Here is a 21806-nt window from a genome sequence, read left to right on the forward strand (position 1 = left end):
GTAGAAATTAAAAATGTGACGCTACATACTGGCATTGAGGTTGAGTGTGGTCAACCACATAAAATAATACTTTGCACTTTTAAATGCATTTCATTAGAGGATATTCAAGTGCTTTGCTAACATTAGTCAAGCCTCACAACACCCCTGTGAGGTAGGTAAAATATATAGGAGGAGAAGGATTTCACTTGGCTTGGACATAATAACGTCTCTGGGCATTAGGTTCACTAGCATTGCAACATAGCACAAAGGTTTAGGGCTTACTATAAGGCAAAGAATTACCAGTACAAGAGCACAGGATTCCCTCTTCTTTTGGTTACATGTGGTCAAGCTAACATGCAGTGCTACAGAGCACCAAACATTGGAGCAAATGGCCACACAATGATTTCATGCACTCAATCCACAAACAGCACCCTCTGCTTGGTAAAAGACACAAAATGACAGGCTGAAGATAGGTACAACTTAGTTATGGGATGTGTTTACCAGTTCTTGAAGAGCAGGGTACCATGGGAATGACAGCCCAGAAAACAATACTGTCTGCACACAACTCTGATAATATCTGAAGATGCTTGGATTTGGTTTCTTTTGCACTAATGTTTCAATTCACAATTTACTGGGAACAAGAAAATGCAAGTGTAAATCATGTTGGTAACTTCCATAACTTGTGAAGAAAAATTGCTTCTCTCTGCTCCGGCTGGCCACGTTTCCAATGTACAGGGCCATGCTGTGGTCACATGGGGTGGGGTGGGATAAAGAAACATTCACCCTCTGAAGCTGCTGCAGTCTGACTCCTGAAAACTCTCTGTAGTTTTGTGGGTTGTTTTCTCTACAGTGTAGACATGAGAAAGGATTTGTCGCCCATCATTTTTTTCCTCAACACTTAGCACCAATGGTGCAGGTAGTTATACTATCTGTGTAGTACACAGATGATCACTGTGTCACTGATCTTTCAGATTAAGGATTGAGAAAAAGGAAACATCATTCATCTACAGCAGTCTATGTAAAACACAAGAAAACAGAAAGAAAACAGTGTTTGTGGTATTAGCCCATATGAATAAACACCTCCTACATGCACACACATATACTTTCTTTCTCCATATTCCACTTTTCTAAATTAGCATGAATGCCACATTCCATATTTTCAGAAGTATTGCCCACACAGAGAATCTGACCTGTCTATCATAATAAATCAATACAGAGGCTGGTCGACCATGTGCAAGACAACCTTGAGTAATGTCTTTGCATGCAAGATATTTTCCCTTTTTGTTTATTTCCATGTGAATCTTAAGTTTATCTATAATACTTGTGCACAGTCACCTGCATAACTCAGTACTGGACAGGTTGGGTGACCCATTGTAAATATCACCACCTTCTAAAATAGTTGAGAGGAGGTGCTTCATGTATTCTGTGAAATCAATGTGAAGTTACCCTCTGACACTGCATATGTTCACATCCAGCTCTACACTGTTCCACTGATCAGCGGTGAATAAATGCATATAATTGTAATGTATGGATGATGTCCTTGTTTTCTCTCTCCCCCTGCCTCCATGCCCCTTTATCTTCCTCCTCTCTATATATATTCTCCTTATTTAAATATGGGTATATGAAGACTGCAGATACAACTGGTGGCATCTTTGTAACTATTAAGAGACAAACTGAGTGGTAGACTGATTGGCAGCTAGCTAAAAAGTTGACTTTACATCTCATACTGCCCCATGTTGGAAGCCTTCTACATTTCCTTTTCCTTCTTTTCCTTTTGTTCACTGGTTTTCCTTTTGTTCACTGCAACACTGATTGTCGTAGATAGTCTTTGTGCTTTGTATAATGCCCATCTTTGATGTAACTGGAACTCACATACAAAATGTGGCTGTTTCACATAAGCATGCTAGAATACAGGCAGGGACGGTACAAGCATGCACAAAACAGTCATTGAAGGGGTTTTTGTTTGTTTTTCTTCAACATTTACATGCACCACTTAATATCATGTTTGGTTTTGTACACTGAGGACTGGATTTCACAAGCATTCATGATCTTCTCTTCTGAAAAGCTTCTTGACAATTTCACAAAAGCCCAGTGTAAAAAAAACCCAAACAAACAAAAACAAATCCCACAATTAGAAAACAAAGGAAAAAAAAAACTTATCCCTGCAATCTGATCTTGTCTTCATGATTCTAACGTTGAACACTTCTAAAATGTTTCCTCTTACAGAGCTTCTTGTTAAATGCTTAGCTGGAAAGACAGATTAATGTGTCAAGGATTTTCTTAGCCACTGGAATAGTTCTTCTTTGTAAAGCTTTTTCCACCGCACATTGGCTTCCACTGTTTCCACAGCACGAGAGAAAGAGACAGCAGCTCCTCCTTCGTAACTCTTTATGAAGTTCTTTAGCTGGAAACACAAGTTAACAGGTTAAATTTGCAGGAACTAAAGAAAGTAAATATTTCCACTGCATACAAACAAGTCAGGCGTTTAGGACAAAGCTCCACCATCACTGCTGAAGTAAATGCAGTATCATGTAGAAAGACTTAATAGGAAATATAATAAGACAGCAGACTGTCAATTAGATGTGATGCAATTGCTTCACACTCACTGGAAGATATTGACATGTCAGTGAATATCACATTAATATCATTCCCTCCTTCTCTCCTGCAGCCCAGCTGCTCCAGACTTTTATTTCTACATAAGCAACTAAATTGGGAGCACTGGAAATGTTTCTAATTCAAGTTTCTATGCAAGTTTCTTTAGCAGAAGGCATCCCCCGATACCCTTTGGTTTTATTAAGCTTCACAACAAATTTATTTCATTTTGATTTGAAGAACCCTTTTGATGATATAATACAGCTCAGTTGTTTAGAAAAGGAATGGTTACAGTGTGCGGAGAATGGTAAAATAGCAAGTGGGCACTCATTTGATGATCTTTGAATGCCTGAAACAGATTCCTTCCCTTATGAGAAAACTTTGATCTTTTTCCAGCAGACTGAAAAGGCTCCTGCTCTGTTCTTGTGTATCTGCTAATTATAGCACTATCACCTGGATTATTACCACTGATAGCACTGGTGTGCTTTGAATTACTGTTCTTTTAAAGTGAGAATTGCAATGCTTATCTGCACAGTAGGTTCTGGTTATGTTGACTTGGATAAAATTAGAGGGGTTTAGCAACATTTATCTGTAACTAGCTAAGTTTTATTTCCTGGTGACACCAAATTCAACTAGTTTATTTGAATCTAACTTCCAATAATACCTCTTTGTGCATGGACTCAAAACTGATAAAGCGGATCTTTCCATTATCTCATTCCCATCACCATTAAAAGCATGGGAGGGATTTGGTGGTTAGAATTTACCTGATCTCTGTACTTTTTATCCCAAAATTTTTACAAGGCCAGTTTCTTTTAGGTAAAGTATAAACAGGCAGCCGACCAGTACTATCACGGCAGTGGAAACAAAGAGTACAGAAGGCTTCCTGGTACAGGGGAGATACTCACATCTGGCCAACACTGTCCTTCCCACCTGCATAGCTTTGAGTAAAGCAGCTGTGGCTCATATAAGTTTCTGAGGCCACTAGACTTGAGGGCAGGCAAAGGGTTGGACAAAAAAATATACTGCAATCAGATTTCAATTAATGGTGATTATGCTGCATAAGAATAATTTGATCCATTTGAGGTAACATCGAGCAGCTGCTAAGCAGAGTGTAACACAACCACACAACTACCTCAGTCAAGGCAGATGTTAGGCTAAAATGAGAAACCTCTGCAATCTAAATAAGAAGTACTTAGCATTTCTAACAGATTATTTTGGTGTCATTTGCACAGAATATTGGCTTAACAGTTTTTCTCATATGGAAATATTGCAGACATAAGAAAAACAGAATAGGCACTGGCAGTTTCTGCTTTCAACACTGGGGTTTTCTAGGGCAGTCCTTTGCAGCTGTCCTGGGTTCAGCAGTAGCAGTCATTTTTCATTAGCAGAAGCTAATCTGAATAGGAAGATCTCATTTTTAGTTTCTCAACCAATAGTCAAGAGGAAAAAAACAAACCTACATATCCAGCCATGCACAGAGAAGTGCCTGCACCTCCTGACACCACCTCTACACACTCAGATGCCTTTGCAATCTGCTCCTCATCCTCATGCTGTCCAGCTGCAACATGGGTCTGCAACTCCAGCTGAGCAACCGGAGTTTCCAGACAACCGAGACCTTATGGCTCCTGCTCTGGTTCGTGCTTACAAGAAATACAGCTTCATGTGCTGAAAGCAATTTAAAAATTACCTCTCTTAGTTCTTCTTCAGTATTGAGGAATTCTGTGACCCCACTGATGAGCTTTGAATTCATAAATAATGCTTCTCCATACCTGTAAGGGCAAAAAGAAGACGCACAGAGTTAGTGCAAGTGCCCTGCCACCTGAAAATTAGAAAGTTGTCTTCTGTAAGCAAAGGAGAAGATATGGGACTGATTCTGGGGATGCCAGAGAATACTACTGGAATTGGTCATTGGTATTACAGTGCTTCATGCTAAAAACCTGGATTGAGATTAGGCTGAGCTATTTGTATTAACTTTTAATCAGATGCTACTAAGCAGAACTGGCTTAACCACAGTCACAAATGAGAGCTCCAGTGGAGAGGACCAAACCACACCATCACCTCACACTTAATAAAAAAGCTTTCCATGTAATGATGCTCAGGAGCTCAAAATGCAGAAGCCAAAGAGGGAGCAGAGCAACAACTGTAGAGAATTATTTTGAGAAGCCTTTCTAGATGTACCATTAAAACAGACTTTTTGAAGTGCTGTAGCCTTCTCTGCACTTTGTATTTATTCACCTCATCTACATTATAAATATCATCTCGATAAGTGAACTGAATCAAATTTTCTTTTTCCAGTACCCGATAATTAAAATAAATAATACTGATAGAGAACAAAACTGCTAAAATAATCCCCTGCACCTTGGTGTAGCATCTTCAAAGAACCAACATGGAATTAAAATTTGAAAGCTTGGTCAAGGAATATTTGAAGTGTAGGATATTCTGCAACAATCAGCAAACTGCAGGTAGTTGCTCTGAAACTGGCCATTTAAATTCTGATGTTCCACTCACTTTTCTACAAGTTTTTTCCAGCCCCTTCAGACGAAGCATCTGTATTACTTATAAGATTAACCAGACTTCAGAATTTTTACATTTCATGTTGGAATATTTTCGGGTTTTTTTGGTTTTGTTTGGTTTTGTTTTCCAAAGTCAATATAATTCCATTGGAAACTGAAAGCAATACTTTTATTCAAATTAAATGTCATTCAGCATAGCAAAAGACACTTGACAAATAGTTATTCTTATCTATGCATCTGTACATACATCCAAAGGAATATCTAGCTAATCTGAACATGACTGGTTTTAAGATAGGGAATCCAGCTCACCTGTCAGACATGTGTAAGTGATGCCAATAGAATCATAGAATAGTTAGGATTGGAAAAGACCTAAAGATCATCAAGTTCCAACCCCCCTGCCATGGGCAGGGACACCTCGCTCTAAACCGTATCACCCTAGGCCTCGTCCAACCTGGCCTTGAACACCGCCAGGGATGGAGCATTCACAACCTCCCTGGGCAACCTATTCCAGTGCCTCACCACCCTAACAGGAAAGAATTTCCTCCATATATCCAATCTAAACTTCCCCTGTTTAAGTTTTAACGTGTTACCCCTTGTCCTATCACTACAGTCCCTAATGAAGAGTCCCTCCCCAGCATACCTATAGGCCCCCTTCAGATAGTGGAAGGCTCCTATGAGGTCTCCACGCAGCCTTCTCTTCTCCAGGCTGAACAGCCCCAACTTTCTCAGTCGATCTTCATATGGGAGGTGCTCCAGTCCCCTGATCATTCTCGTGGCCCTCCTCTGGACTTGTTCCAACAGTTCCATGTCCTTTTTATGTTGAGGACACCAGAACTGCACACAATACTCCAAGTGAGGTCTCACAAGAGCAGAATAAAGGGGCAGGATCACCTCCTTCGACTTCCTGGTCACACTCCTTTTGATGCAGCCCAGGATACGGTTGGCTTTCTGGGCTGCAGGCGCACACTGAAGCCGGCTCATGTTCATTTTCTCATCAACCAGCACCCCCAGGTCCTTCTCCACAGGGCTGCTCTGAATCTCTTCTCTGCTCAGCCTGTAGCTGTGCCTGGGATTGCTCCGACCCAGGTGTAGGACCTTGCACTTGGCATGGTTAAACTTCATGAGGTTGGCATCAGCCCACCTCACAAGCGTGTCAAGGTCCCTCTGGATGGCATTCCTTCCCTCCAGCGTATCAACCGAACCACACAGCTTGGTGTCATCGGCAAACTTGCTGAGGGCGCACTCAATCCCACTGTCCATGTCACCAACAAAGATGTTAAACAAGAGCGGTCCCAACACCGATCCCTGAGGGACACCACTCGTTACAGGTCTCCAGCTGGACATTGAGCCATTGACCACAACTCTTTGTGTGCAGCCCTCCAGCCAGTTCTTTATCCACCAAGTGGTCCATTCATCAAATTGATGTCTCTCCAATTTAGAGACAAGGATGTCGTGTGGGACAGTGTCGAACGCCTTGCACAAGTCCAGGTAGATGACATCAACTGCTCTACCCCTGTCCATCAGTTCTGTAGCCCCATCATAAAAGGCCACCAGATTGGTCAGGCAGGATTTCCCCTTAGTGAAGCCATGCTGGCTGTCACCAAGCACCTTGTTGTTTTTCATGTGCCTTAGCATGCCTTCCAGGAGAATCTGCTCCAAGATTTTGCCAGGCACAGAGGTGAGACTGACTGGTCTGTAGTTCCCTGGGTCATCCACTTTCCCCTTCTTGAAAATGGGGGTTATATTTCCCTTTTTCCAGTTATCGGGAACTTCACCTGACTGCCATGATTTTTGAAATATGATGGCCAGTGGCTTAGCAACTTCATCCACCAGGTCCTTCAGGATCCACAGATGGATTTCATCAGGACCCATGGACTTGTGCACATTCAGATTTTTAAGATGGTCTCGAACCAGTTCCTCTCCTACAGTGGGCCCAAGGTCTTCGCTGTCACAGTTCCTGCGTCTGCCTTCCAAGACTTGGGTGGTGCGGTCAGAGCCTTTGTTAGAGAAGACCGAGGCAAAGAAGTCATTCAGAACCTCAGCCTTCTCCAAATCCTGTGTAGCTAGTTCACCCAAGAGCTTCCTGAGGGGGCCTACATTCTCCCTAGTCTGTTTTTTATTTGCTATGTACCTGTAGAATTCCTTCTTGTTATCCTTAATTTCTCTAGCCAATAGACTTCACTGCAACTAAGTTTTTATTGGGGAACTATTCACTTCATAACCTACTTTTACAAAATGATTTAGAGGAGGAATTCAAAATTCAAAGTGAAATGAACTAGCACCGTCACAGGTTTTGTACTGCTTCTATTAATCATAAATTAATTACCCTTAAATGCTTAGGTACTGTAAGCCACAGTCCTTTCAAAAGGAAGAAAGAAAGAGAAAGGGAGAGGGATAGCCCCAGGGAGGGGAACAGAAAGAGGGAGAGTTAAGAGAACTGTGTTTTCTTTGAGAAGATTCTGTTTTAGGGAAAACGTACGCTGTGTTGCTTGCTACCTTGAGCTTGTGTGTGGGGAAACAGTTACAGGTATTACAATCTTACTTCCTGACAACTAATAACTAAATTATTCATGGCTATTTCAGCAAGTGCATCTCTTCTTCCAAAAATTCAGTCATACTGACATATACAGACATTGAGAGGAAAACACTTCCAATGGGAAGTATGGATTGAAAGGACCATTGAAAGATGGTCCTTTAAGCATGTTTAGACTTTTTAACAAAGCCCTTTATTATTACAGTCTCAGCTTAGCCTCATAATTGACTGCTTGGAAAACTGGAAGTTCCTCTTAATTAAGTCTTTTGACAATGTTACCCATCCACTTTACAGAAGTGACCTCAGAAAAACAGCTGCAGGGATTTTACTTTTCTTTCAGTCTCTACTGTAGTCACAGTGCAAACAAGAAGTAGCAGAATTCCTTCCACTGAAAATGATACCTTAATGAATACTGATGCTGATTACTACCCACTACATGTGCTTGATAAAAAGTCAGCCACTAACAGCAATTCCTAAACAAGCTTTAATGGCAAAAATTCTAGAAAAGCTGCCTTCAAAGCTACAATTTTGCAGGTGGGAAATTGAAGAATAAATAGAAAAACTATCTGGTCTTGCAAGTATCGGTCTTCCCATGGTTTACATGGATGAAAACAGCCCTGCTGAACCAGGCCCTTAAGTGCCTGAGCTTCTTGGAAACATCCTGGAGTCATGGGCTCTCCACTTGCTCCTTTACTTCTGGGAATCTGAACCTCCAATGCCTCATACTCGTACAGCGTTTGCACTTGTGCTAACTCAATGTGAGAAGCAGCATAGCCCATTTACTTTGGGCAGGTGTAAATGCCTTCACAAATATTGTCAGGTTCCCAAATGCTGACAAATGATTAAGCATTTGAGAATGAAGGAATAACAACATTTTGTTGTAACTCTTTTATACGTTGTGTTTTAAACATAAGAAATAGTGTTATAATTTAACCACCCTCAGCTATTTCACATTACAACCTCAAACTTCAACATCTTTTATAATAAATTCAACAGAAAATACCATTGAGATATCACATTATTAATGTTTTGTGCAAAATACATTAATTTAAAACAAAATTAAATAATAAATTGTAGAAGAAAGATGCCTTGGGACAGATTATACTTGAAAGAGGGTAGATCAGATTGAATATTAGGAAGAAATTCTTTACAGTGGGGGTGGTGAGCACTGGCACAGGTTGCCCAGAGCAGTTGTGGCTGCCGCATCCCTGGCAGTGTTCAAGGCCAGGTTGGATGGGGCTTGGAGCAACCTGGTCTAAAGGAAGGTGTCCCTGCCCATGGTAGGGGCATTGGAACTAGGTGATCTTTAAGGTCCCTTCCAACCCAAACCATTCTGTGACATGATATGATTCCATGATAAAAATGTAGTAGCAAGCTTAAATCAGAAGCCTAATTTTGCATTCTACCATATCACTCACTGAACATTAAGCAGCAAGGTGTTAGACTAATTTCACCCTCTCAAAGTCTCACTTAAAAAGTTTTCATATATAATTACAAAACAAAGTTATTTTCAAAATATATCACATATGTACAATGTGCATAAACTATTTCATTCCACTTCATTGAATTTTTTGGTGATCGATATAAACTCAACAGGATGTCCCTTTCAGAAAAATGCAAATGCTACGGTCCTTTTTGTGGCTCTGAATTTCACTTGGACATCAAATTGAGTGTAGGTAACATGAAGTCAGGGTTGAACAAAAAGACAGAATCTCTGTTATTTTCCCAACAACAGGTTTTTGATGAGGCTTTTCTGATTGCTAGGAACTCAGATAACACAGTGATGCATTCCAAGCAAGAGAGATAAATTAAAATTGTAGGTGAAGTTAAGCTATTTAAAATCAAAACACACACACACACAAAAAAAGACGTGGCATAGTTTTCTAAAGCTTGTCCATTTGTCTACACTGCTTAATCTTGACCACATCTAAAATCACAGGTGTTGGCTAGGTTGTCAGATGAATGTACTTGAATGTGTTTGTAGATTTTGACAGATTTACGCCTAAGCTCATCACAAATCCTTGGAGTAACCTGAAAAATTATTTCTATCCAGTGCATAACTAACTGCACTGGGTTGCATAACAGTAATGGGTCTGCCATTCACTTTCTGTGTGAAAGTCTAGTTCCTGGAATAATCATATGAGGAGAGGATTCTTAATTTTTAAACTTTCCAGCACTCTTAAAGCTTTCTGGAAATTGATTCAATAGTATACTCCTACAATATAAACTTCCAAAATCGATTCCAGCTCAAAGTTATTTTGTCAGCTGAACTTCTAAAATCCCACTATATAATAAAGTATTATCCAAAAGAGCATGAACAATTTATTGCATCTTTAGGCAAGTTGCACAGTCTCTGAGTTACCTTGGCTACTCTTCAGATGCTGTGAAACCTATAGTAAGTTTGTACCTATACATCAGTCACTAGAATTTGGCCGCTTAAATACAGCATCTTAAACAAACAATTTTAAATATTCTGTGGTACACTAGATGTCTCCTCACAAGTACAGAATGCAACAGATATCCAATACTTTTTCTGCCAACACCATGGGAGTTGCCTGGCATAGGTTCCTGGTGTTCTTGGACACCTGCCTTTAAGAATTTGAACCTCATCTGAGTCATGGTCCCTTCTAACCTGTCAGTATCAGATGAGGTGCTGTGAAATCTTTCAGACCCTCTGGCTGTCCCTAAAGAACTAAAAAAATTGTCATTCATTGAATTAATACCAAAGTCTTCATCAAGAAGGATTTTAAAATGTTGACTTGCACTTCTGAGTAGGGAGCATGTCACACTTGTTCAAAGAGAAAGGGAAGCAGTTATAAGGAACAACCATGTCTCCTTCCTGCTCATCTATTTTTAATTCAAATTGTCACTCCTCTATTACTTGAAACTCTCCTGAAACACAGAGCGGAAGGGAAGGGGATGATATTATATTAGCACCCTTTTGAAAACTGACATGTTTCAAAAAGTATTTGGCTTTTTTTTTTTCCACAGTTGAAATGCACTTGCAAAGATTTTTTTCCTATCAAACTCGAAATCAGCAAGATTCCTCTGGGATCTGTGGCTTTTCTTACATAAAAGTAGAACTGCAGCACTTGATATATAGATAGAATTCGTTATTGCAAGTGCAGACACAATACAGTAATATATATGTACAGATTTGCTAAGAGATATCTATATGCATGTGTTTGACAATCCATTAATAAATGTATTTATGACTCATATGTATGCATTTCATATTTAGATACATCTCTATGGATTAAAAGACAATGGACTAGACTCAGAGACTTACAGAAACACATACATATCAAATGCTTACATGAATGACATCAAAATAAGAAAATTAAAATAAATTTAGATGTTTTATCTTTACCTTGCATTTAATATTTTCCATTTTTCTCTGAAAAACTTCCAAGCAAGATCCCTTCCATGTGGATTTCGAGCTACGTGGATTATTACATCAATTGCATCCTGATCCAGGACAACTTCTGAGTTGAGAGACAAATTCAAAAGCCTAGTGGGAGAAACAAGGAAAAAAAATCCTGTTTAATTTCACCAACACATAGTCTAAAACCAATCTATCAGAAAACTCTCTCAAAAAAAACCCATAAAATCACTACTAAATGCCTTCTTTAAGTATCCAAGTGAGCTCAGTGGTTTATTTCTATGATTTCAAAGACCAGACACATTTGAAAATCAGAAAAATATTGATGTAAGAGGATTTCAGAAAAAGCTAAGTGGAATTTTATATGTGTATTTTTATGAAACTGGTAAGATGAGACTGGTCAACACATTCAAATAAAGGATATGCTAACCAAAAAACCAAAACAAAACAAAACAGCAATTATAATGGGATTTCAAGTATTTTCAATGAACACAGGAATATCTGGAAGCAAAGACATACATGGAACTGTTGGAACAAGTCCAGAGGAGGCCCATGAGGACAATCAGGGGACTGGAGCACCTCCCATATGAAGATAGGTTGAGAAAGTTGGGGCTGTTCAGCCTGGAGAAGAAGGCTACATGGAGACCTCATAGCAGCCTTCCAGTATCTGAAGGGGGACTAGAGGGATGCTGGGAAGGGACTCTTCATTAGGGACTGTAGTGATAGGACAAGGGGTAACACGTTAAAACTTAAACAGGGGAAGTTTAGATTGGATATAAGGAAGAAGTTCTTTACTGTTAGGGTGGTGAGGCACTGGAATGGGTTGCCCAGGGAAGTTGTGAATGCTCCATCCCTGGCGGTGTTCAAGGTCAGGCTGGACAGAGCCTTGGGTGATAAGGTTTAGTGAGAGGTGTCCCTGCCCATGGCAGGGGGGTTGGAACTTGATGATCTTAAGGTCCTTTCCAACCCTAACTATCCTATGATTCTATAATATGTGTCAATTTTCTTATGTATTAATGCAAAAACATAAGGCAGTTTAAACAGACAATAACCCTGTACTTGAAAAGTAAAGTACTTTCATTTAGACCAAAGCTCAAGTGATGATCCATAAATGCCAGAGTGATTATTAGTAATAGGTGAAATATATATAATATTTGTACCTATTGAGCAAGTTCCTGTCATCGCTGCATGTTAAGGCTTCTAATAATATTTTCTTCTCAGACACTGCTGTAGTAGAATGAAATTTCATCCAGATGAACTCCCATACATCTTCATCCATCAGTGAAACTCCTGTACAGTAGACAATGTCTCTCACATTGAGTGGGATTCTAAAAAAACAGACAAACAAAAAGAAAACAGTAACCTCATTGTGGTAATAAACAGCTTCCAGATATTAAAAACATAGAATCTTAAAATGGTTTGAGTTGAAAAGGATCATAAGACCATCTAGTTCTGACCCTTCCGACACCTCCCAATAGATCAGACTGCCCAAGGCTCCATCCAAACTGACCTTGAACAATTCCAGGGATGAGCAGCTATAATTTTCTGGGTAACCTGTTCCAGTGCCTCACCACCCTTACAGTAAAAATTTATCCCTTAAATCTAACCTAAATCTCCCCTTAAAATCTCTCTCCCTAAATCTCTCCTCTATCTAAGGAGGATCACCACATTCATGAGATGCCAATGTTAGAGTGCAACAGTAAACTTCTTCTCTTTCAAAAATTACATTTACATCTCTGCTGCCACCAGAATCTCTGAGCCCATCCTAATGGACTTTCTAATGGGTAACACATGCTTGCCATTCTTTTTATAACACTGTCACATTGTCAAGAGGCTATAAATTATAGTCATCTGGTTCATCAGCACATAACATGCCACATAACCTGCAGGACAGGTAACATAAGCTCTCCAAATTAGCACGGGATCTTATCACTTTGTTCCTCGGCTCTAAGCCAAATCTCTTCTTCTTGTCCCTAGTACTGAGTTTTTAGAATGGGACCTGACTAGACAGAAGCTCCTCCTTGCCTGTGCTGTAGAGTGCTTCATCTCCATATAGTAAAATACAAGTAAGGAAGGATGTGATGAGAAAATGCTACTTTAAAATGGTGTTTCCAAGAGTGGGTAAAACAGGAGGATCTGTTCATTTTTTCAGCCCTTTAATACCAGTACAAAACCAGTTATGCCATAGGGTGGTTGTGAACTGTGATTATTGATGAAGCAATATAAACTCAGACTAAGTTAAATGAAAGTTTCTTGAAACCAAGTTCAGACCTAGTATAAGATGTGCATATTTACCATTTTCTTTTAAAATCAGTGTGAGAACATGCCCATCCTAAGCAATGCTAAGAAATCAGCATTGCTACAACTATGACCACACAGCTCAAGCAATTCCTACATGTCACTGACACACAGGCAGGACCTCCAAACTAAGCACAGTTCCTCCCTCTTGATGCTTCTGCTTACCTTCTTAGTTTTTTTTTTCCTCTCAGCGTTTCGATGACCTGAAATGCTTGGCACTGCAAAAATTAGTAATTCTCAGGATCAAAATGTTTTGGCTTATGAACGGTCTGTGCAACTGCTTCTGGGGTCCCTATAGAACTGCTATGCCAAGAGCAAGGAAACCACAAAATCTGTAAAGCTGACCAGATCCATCAAAAGAAACAGTGTTTAAACATACACTGGCACTGAAGAAAAGCAGTTATCACTTTCACCAGCCTTTCCATACTACTGAGATCTGATTCCCCAAAACTGAGTTAACATTAGTAAAATGTGAGTTTGGGTGACATTTACAGAATTATTCATGTGTGCTAGGTGCTGAATTTCCATTTCACTATAATGGAATTTGTACTTCTTACTTGAAAGCTTACCATTAAGCTCTTGTTCCGATATTTCAAACATTAATGAATATCAAGTTTACTTTTCCCCCATTTAACCTTTCTTTCAAAAAGTGCATGCAAAGGAAACTGCATATAATTGAGTCTGTTACAGAAAATTAAGACTACATATTTAAACACAAGAAATCAAGACATACTAAAATTAATGGAGCAGATATTTAGCTGCTGCCTTTGTGTTAGCTTACATTAACTCAGAATGAGGCTTAAAGTTTTTTAAATAACTGCAACTCTCTCAAAACTTCAGTCATTAATTACATAAATACGCAGTGTATATACATGTACACTGCACAGAAGCTGAAAGTGATATTCATTATCATAGTGTCTTGATTTTCTGATACATTGGCTTATTTGTCCTTAAAGCACAACTTCCTTACCAGTTTATGTCCTCTCTTTGCTTTTAACTTGGGATATAATACACTGAAAGCAACCATAAGAACATATGCTAAATCAAAAGACTAAGGGATGCTATCCTGACCGTCGGACCAAACAACCCATTGCCCCAAATGTGTCTTATGATACGTACAATATCTGAAGGGCAACTGAACTCAGTCAAGCCTTATTTCAATGAAGGAAGGACTTTGTATCTTGACACCCAAACACTAAATCAGCTTTTTACAAGCACACATAGTTCCTTCTGAGTTTTGCTGGCAGAAATATTATCTTTGGTTTACTGCAAGAATGGTGATCCAGCCAATAGATACTTCAAGGAACTAAAAGGCACCTGAAAAAGGTAATTATTTTTTGGTCGATTGTCCCATTAATTCAGCTGGAAGGACTGCCACTTTGTGTTTGGCTAGTAGTGTCAGCAGCAGAGGTACCTAGAAGAAGATATCTAACCCCAGAAAGGTCATCATTCCTCACTTGTGAGGTTTACATTCTTGGAAATTTACAGTAAAACATCTCAATTCAACAAGCTTTCCCAGCCCATTCTCACATTTTTATGTTCTAAGTGCAAACACTAGTGATTTTAGCAGTAGTGCATTCACTAAGCACAGGATCATTTGAATGCTCTGGGAAGGAAGGAGGAGTTAAGACATATGATAGCACTGATTCCATGTCCATAGGTAATAATATACTTGCAGTGTCAACAGATCTACTCAATATCATTCAACCAATTGCTCCAGGGAAGGTTTTAGGTCTCTATCTATCAGCCAAGTCATTAGGACAACGTGAAAAAAATCATCTACAAACTAAGACATCAAAACAAACACCGATTTAAAAAGACTTATCTTCAGAAACTACAAAACTTACAGCTGTGAAAAGCTACAAATTACTCCCGTGAGAGGCTTGTAATCAGGACTGTAAAGAGCAGGTCTCTTCTTGTGGAAATGAAAATTCTTTATGAAAATGCAAATATCTCAAAAGTAATTTCTTTTTTAACTACTGCCTCAACAGAGAGCTCTCTAATTGAATTTTCTCCATTTGTGGGGATTTTTTGCTTTCCCTTTTCTCCAATGTTTATGGGCCGGTATTTCATCTTTATCTAAACATGTGAAATCTGCCCAGTCTACAGATTTTTTAGTTTTATAGCTTCATGGAAAATGTTTTTCTAAAACTGCAGTTCCAAGGCACTACATCAACATGTAGAATGTTTGCCCCCTGTATTAACTGAATCAAGTGGATAAAATTACCACTGTTTTAGTATGGCTTAGGTAGTAAGCCATAACACCTAGTAACACTGCAGAATGTATCCCCTTGTTATATTAAGCTTCATCTGGGCTTTCAAGGCTGCTCTCATTTTTAAAGAGCTAATATGATTGATGGATACTTCAGAAGAATAAAAATAAAGATTAACTTTTGAAAACAGAACTTTAAATGGTTTTTATTTGAATACTGATCCAATTTATTTAACTTTATTTTTCTTGCTTAAGAGATATGATGGTAAGAATGAAATATGTAGCTAGCAGAGCTCATGTTTAAAAATTAAACACTTTGGGAAAAAGTTAAAAATTAAACAGTTAGAAAAAATTAATTAAAATCGTGCTGTGCCTTTACAGAGATTTTTTTTCAAGAGTGAATAATAAAGCTCTACAATGAGCTAAGAATAATCTTCTAAGATATAATTAATTGCTACATACTTGCTCCTATTTAAAGTATGTTCTAACAATTGAAGATACAGTTATAAAATTGGACCATAATTATTTATCTTCTGGGCAAATTGTGTTCTAATTTTTTAAAACATAACTGCACACAGTTTAGACAGTTCTTTGATTAAGTGACAAATTTCAATACCATTCAGGCTACTATTTGACAAAGAAAATGAATCAGAAACATTTTTCTTTATTTTTGCAACTATTTAACATTTAACTTAAGCCTATATTTCTTGATGAGTATATTGATAGTCTTGTTTAAGAGGTTACAAGACTCAGATAAGTAGTAACAATGAAGTATTGGTACTCTGTTAGCAAATCTGTAACAGATTCTAAGGAACAGCATCACACAAAGTTTATTTTCTTAAGACATCAGTCCCAAAGCTTATACCCCCATTTTCTTTTCCAAATTCCAGAAGCCATGCTACTGGCAGCAGAGTGCACACAGAGGAAGGGAAGATCCTCTGCCACAGCACCCAGTCTGAAGAGAAAAGGCGGAATTTCCCCTTGACAATCGAGGCAAAGAGCTGTGATGGGCTTGATATTCAGGTGCCTGTCACACACCGAGTTCAAGGGATGCTGATGGAGGATGTGGCTTCTCAGGGTGTCAGGCTATGCAGAGGTGCCATGACCTGGTCCTGTACTTCTAAGCTTCAGGTATCACATGGGTCTGACAGAGGCAGGCAGAAAACACCTCAGTCCACAAGTGATGGCTACTGCTAATGCTCTGAGTCATATGCCTTGTTTTGCCCTTTCTGCATTGTTTTTGCATCAAAAATACAGTCCTTTCTGGTCAATTGTTTTACAAAGTTGTGGAGAGATCATTCCTGAATGAGAAAATTGGAGATTAATTTATCTGATTTAAGGACTGCAAATTAATTACTGCTAATCCTTAATCACTAGATATAGGGTAATTTTATTGTTATTTTACACAGAAGTCAGCTACCTAAACCTACTGCCCATAAAGCCCAGTTTCATCTTTCACAAGACAAAATCCTGCCTCTTTTCAGACATACTCCCCAGATGGTCTTTCAGAGCACTAACTCCTTGATTAACTCATGCACTCAACAGTGTTTTCTTCCTCCTTAAACAGTTTTATTGACTTGAGTGCAAGATTCTACTCAAATGTTGTAACAACCTATTAATTAGTTAATTCACTTCAGCAACATTGGCTGACATTCTCTGGCAAAGCTCCAGTAACGTTTCAAAATGCATGAAAAGAGATGCCTGAATTTTTTCAGTTATTAAAACTTCTAGGGATTAAGAACATAGAAGGGATCCATTTTATTGTTTTATATTTATCAGACATTCATGTGTGAAAAAAAATGAGAATAATTCATTTTCTCATGTTTGCTGCTAATGATTTCCAAAAGTAGCTGGTGGGCATCAAACCCATGCAAAAAGCTATTGCCTTTTCCAAGCAACTGAAAAAAAAATGATTAACCTCTTGGCCACATTCCTCCAAATATTATGTCAGTGGTTAAACTTAAGTACATGTATAAGTGGTTTCAAGACTGTAGCACTACTGTGCACATATAAAACAAAGCAACAAGATTATGTATCTCAAGTCATTAGAGAAAGAAATAAAGGAGGAGGAAAAAGGAAAGAAAAAATGCTTTGTTTGGAAAAACATTTGATTTTCTATCACCTAAGCCAGACTTCATTGAAATGATCTCAGTTAATGACTGGTAATTTGTTATTTACCACTCCTTCAGATCAATGGATAGTTTAGTTTCTGGATGTGTTACAGTATCCTGTACACTCCTGCAGCGCAATTTGTTTTTCTGGTGGCATTTCCATTGAGTAATAAAAGGTCCATCCAAGTAAGTATGCTGCCAATTTAGGCAGGTGGATGGACATGAATCCATTGTTCCTTGCAGAGGAAATACAAATTCTGCACAAACAAGTATGAAGATTTAGTACTCTCAAGATAGGCTAGCTGTTTATCACTGCCTTTGTCCAAATTTTATGACAAAATTCGTCTTACTTCATTACTTGCACCTTTCTTAAGACTGATAAAGAATTAGCTAGTGTTCCTAACAGTCACAGCAATGTGACAAAGTCTTTGAAATGTCAATCAGAAGTCACTGGAAAAGCCTGTATCCACAGGAATGCACTTAAAAAGAATAAATGAGGTAACTGAGTACTGGAATGCAATAATCCAATATCCTGAACCAGAAGTGGCTCATCTGTAGTGCAAAACAGCACACAGATGTGTTCTAACTTGAAACCACAGACTGAACAGGAAAATTCACTGCATATTCCCTTTGGAGAGACCTCTGGTCCAACCTCAGCACCCCAAGACTTCTCAGAACAATCTGGATGATTAGAGACAGAACATATTCAAAATATCTGGATTTGCATTAAGGATCATCTGGCAGTCTGTACTCCTCCTCATTTACAGACAGACAAATGAAAACTTCATTAACTCATGGGCCACAGGATGGATGTTGACTTCAGTCTAATTCAGTGCAGCAGGTTGTATCCCAGTGCAAATATTATCTGCTCAACTTAGCACTGCTTTTCTTGAAAAAAGAGAAATAACAGCAAAAAAGAAACCCCATGTTTTCCTATCTCTTGTGTTAGAACATGTAGACTGAATGTTGACTCACAATTGTATAAAAAAAAATAAATAAAAAAAATTAGAAGTATTGAACGTTAGCTCGACTTATTAAATAGCATAGTGAGCTTAGATCTGTTGATCAAAGATTAGCAGATGTTATCAACCATAAGGTCAGCATAACAAATGCAAGGACAAGAGACACCAAATTTGCAGACAGCAGAATGCAACCCTCACTTTACACATTTGATGTAGTAGAATATTGGATTTTTACTTTTTCAATTGATTATATCTGCAAGGCAGTATTCCAAGTAAACAAAACTTATCAGGGTGCTTGTGAAAGAAGAATAGCAGTAAAAATAGTAAAACTGCATCAAACTAAAAATCACCCCAAAGGGATATGAAGTCCAGATCAAGTAATGGGGCCAGAGGTAACAGCCTCAAGCTGTGCCAAGGGAGGTTTAGATTGGGTATTAGGAAAAATTTCTTCACCAAAGGATAGCTAGGCATCAGGAGAAGCTTCCCTGAGAAGTGGTGGCATCACCATCCCTGGAAGTGCTCAAAAACCATGTAGATGACGTTTACAATTAGTAAACGTAGTTAGAGGTTTAGTGGTGGACTTGGCAGTCCCGGGGTAATGGTTGGATTTGATGATTTTAAAGGTCTTTTCCAAATCAAGCTGATTCTATGATTCTACATTTTCAAGGGGTATTTAGGCAATTATTTAATTAGTTTCCATTTAAAAACAACCAATAAATAGTAATGACTACATTTCAGAATAATTAAAAAATAAGAGCAAGCTGAAGTGACTGTGGGGCTTCCAAAGGATCCAGTAACATCTTAAAGAAACATCAGCACATAAATGCATCTGATGCAATATCATCATCTCCCACTGCTCACTGCTGAAAAAGAATAGCATCACCACAGCACTCCTTTTTCTGCTGAAGGCAAAATCAGCTGTCTTAGATCAAAGCAGCTCTCTCACATGTTCTCGTGTTCACACCATCCTCTCTAACTTTGCCTGAAGCAAGCATATATCCACAGTCCACTTTGCCAGCGGAAATGTGTATGCGGCAACCTGTAGCTGATGGATGGTAACAGTAGCTGGAAGAAAATTATGCCTGCACTCAGAGACAGGTTTGCAAAGACATGCTTGTGTCTATTGATAAATTACGCTTTGAACCATCATAGTGTGTATTCACATGTTACCAATTGTTACGACATCTCCTGTCAGGAGTTTCCAGATTGCAGCTATCCACATATTCTTTCTCAACCTCAGAAATACATGCTTACTCAGTGTATCCAAGGCAGAAAGTATGAAAATGCTAATCCTCTCAGAAACATGTTTTTCTTTTAGAATAGATATGCATTGAAGGTTAAAGGGGTTAACAAGGCTGATTCTCAAGCTCAGGCAGGCATTGCATGATAATTTTGTTAATTTTTTAGGCTGAACCACAATGCTGTTATATCTAAGGAGTGTGAATAATGTATTTCTTCACACATGAAAGAGCTTCACAGGGATGAGCTCAGTTAAATGAAGGTAGAAGCAAACATCTTAATTTTCAGCCAACAGTAGCTTCTCTTGTACAGCATTCTACTGTTGACGGAATCCCAGGAACCTTACGTTCTCAAACTACATGGGAAATTTCAACATGCTTATATGTTTTCTACTAGGTGTGCATTCTTCTGAACATCACCATGGAAGTTTCAAGGGTTTCCATTGCTCCAATACAGGAATAGCATACATCTCAACAGAGTAAAAATGTTTGCATTCATATCAACTAATAAGTCGTAAGTGAATGCAGATTACCAAGCAAAATGTTCTGGAGCTACCAACCATTTTAAAAGAAAAAAATTACTTAAATTCAGTTATTAAAAAGACAGTAAAACATGCCTTGAAGTCTAATCTCATGTTTTCACCTGAAAGAAATAATCACTTCCTTTTTAACAACTGAAAGGATTAAAATATGGTGTCAATACCCAGACCAGCCCAATCAGATGTCTCCTTTATAGCCTCTTCTACATGTGCTATGTTTGGTTTGCTCCTTGTAAAGCCAAACATCTGGAGTTATTTAGCTATAACTTTTCAGAATTATGTTGCCTGTTTTAGCATTATGTTTTGCCCCGCAAAAGTGGTAGTGAGCAGTACCACCTAAGGCCCTTTGCATACAAAAAGTAATCATGCTATTTTAGGCACTCAAGCCTCCCTCCCTCATATGAGTGTTCTCATCTTTAGGCTGGAGAAGTGTATTATTTCTCCTGACTAATGAAGGAAATTCCAGTGGCTGAGCTTCAACTAGAGGAGGAAAGTATGCTGAAGTGCCTTAATACTGTCCTGAACACCTCACAGGTTAGTCATCAGGGTGGTATTCTACATGTGGCAGATTCAGGGCTGAGGCACTAAACTGAAGTTCTACCACAACCTCAGAATTACTGCTCAAAAGAGGGTTGGGGAACAGCTTCTCTGCCAGCTGTATTTGAAAAGGAGCAGACCTTTTCCTGCTTTAGTGACAGTTTTGAAATGCATCTTTTGCAAGGATCCCTGTAGTGCTAGACACTAAGAGGGCCCACTCTCGCTTCACACAGTTTCTTAAGAGGCACTTCACTCAGCATAGCAGTTACCACCAACTCATTAAGAAGTTCCCAAATCCCCTTGTGAAAAGTGTAACTCCAAGCATCTGATTCCGCCCTGTGAGCCAGGCATCTAAAAAATGAAGGACTGCAATAGCAAAGTCACTTGAGAAATTAACACTTTCGAGCCTCTCAGATGACCTGCATTTCATGTGTGAAGGGTAACACTGCACATCACATGTATAGATTTCGGTTTTTTTAGTAATTCCATAAGAAAATCTGAAGTCCTACATTTTAAAATCTAATGGCTTTCTACAAATACTGCTGGAAACACAAAAAGGACCTCTGGCTTTGTGCTATGAATGACCATTATTTTACTAGAATGGTGGCAAATTATTTGTACAGTAAAGAACATGTAATTACAAAGTACAAACAGTAACTGATTATTATGATTATTCCAATCCCTTACCATGAAAAGTAGATGGTAATTAATTTCTGGACCTACCAGATTAAATATAATTACTAAAAAGCACAGCAACTGTAAGCATATGCTGGTAAAGCAGAGTTAGGTATCACTGTATTTGTTTATTGCCCAACGCTTTATCCATAATTAAATACTACAAGTAAAACAGGAAGAACATTTCAAAATAACTTCTAAAAAGCCACAGATTAAAAATGTGGCTAAAAAGCTA

The 21806-nt window shown here is 38.6% G+C and overlaps 1 protein-coding gene across 1 annotated transcript in view; it reads right to left on the reverse strand.

Annotated features, from left to right (window-relative positions):
- Positions 1–760: 760 nt before the first annotated feature.
- The window catches only part of TRHDE (thyrotropin releasing hormone degrading enzyme), a 215131-nt gene continuing 194085 nt past the window's right edge, over positions 761–21806 (reverse strand). Inside the window, exons 16-19 of the mRNA XM_061367998.1 lie at positions 12160–12327; positions 10988–11128; positions 4259–4340; positions 761–2383 (exon numbers count right to left, since the gene is read on the reverse strand). Of these exons, the coding sequence (XP_061223982.1) occupies positions 2240–2383; positions 4259–4340; positions 10988–11128; positions 12160–12327 (535 nt within the window). The 3' untranslated portion in view covers positions 761–2239. The remainder of the gene's footprint in view (positions 2384–4258; positions 4341–10987; positions 11129–12159; positions 12328–21806) is intronic.

Source organism: Neopsephotus bourkii, unplaced genomic scaffold, assembly GCF_033783945.1.
Source record: "Neopsephotus bourkii isolate Nb327-2 ecotype Australia unplaced genomic scaffold, CSIRO-AGI_Nbou_v1 NB_1423, whole genome shotgun sequence".
NCBI classification, from domain to species: domain Eukaryota; kingdom Metazoa; phylum Chordata; class Aves; order Psittaciformes; family Psittacidae; genus Neopsephotus; species Neopsephotus bourkii.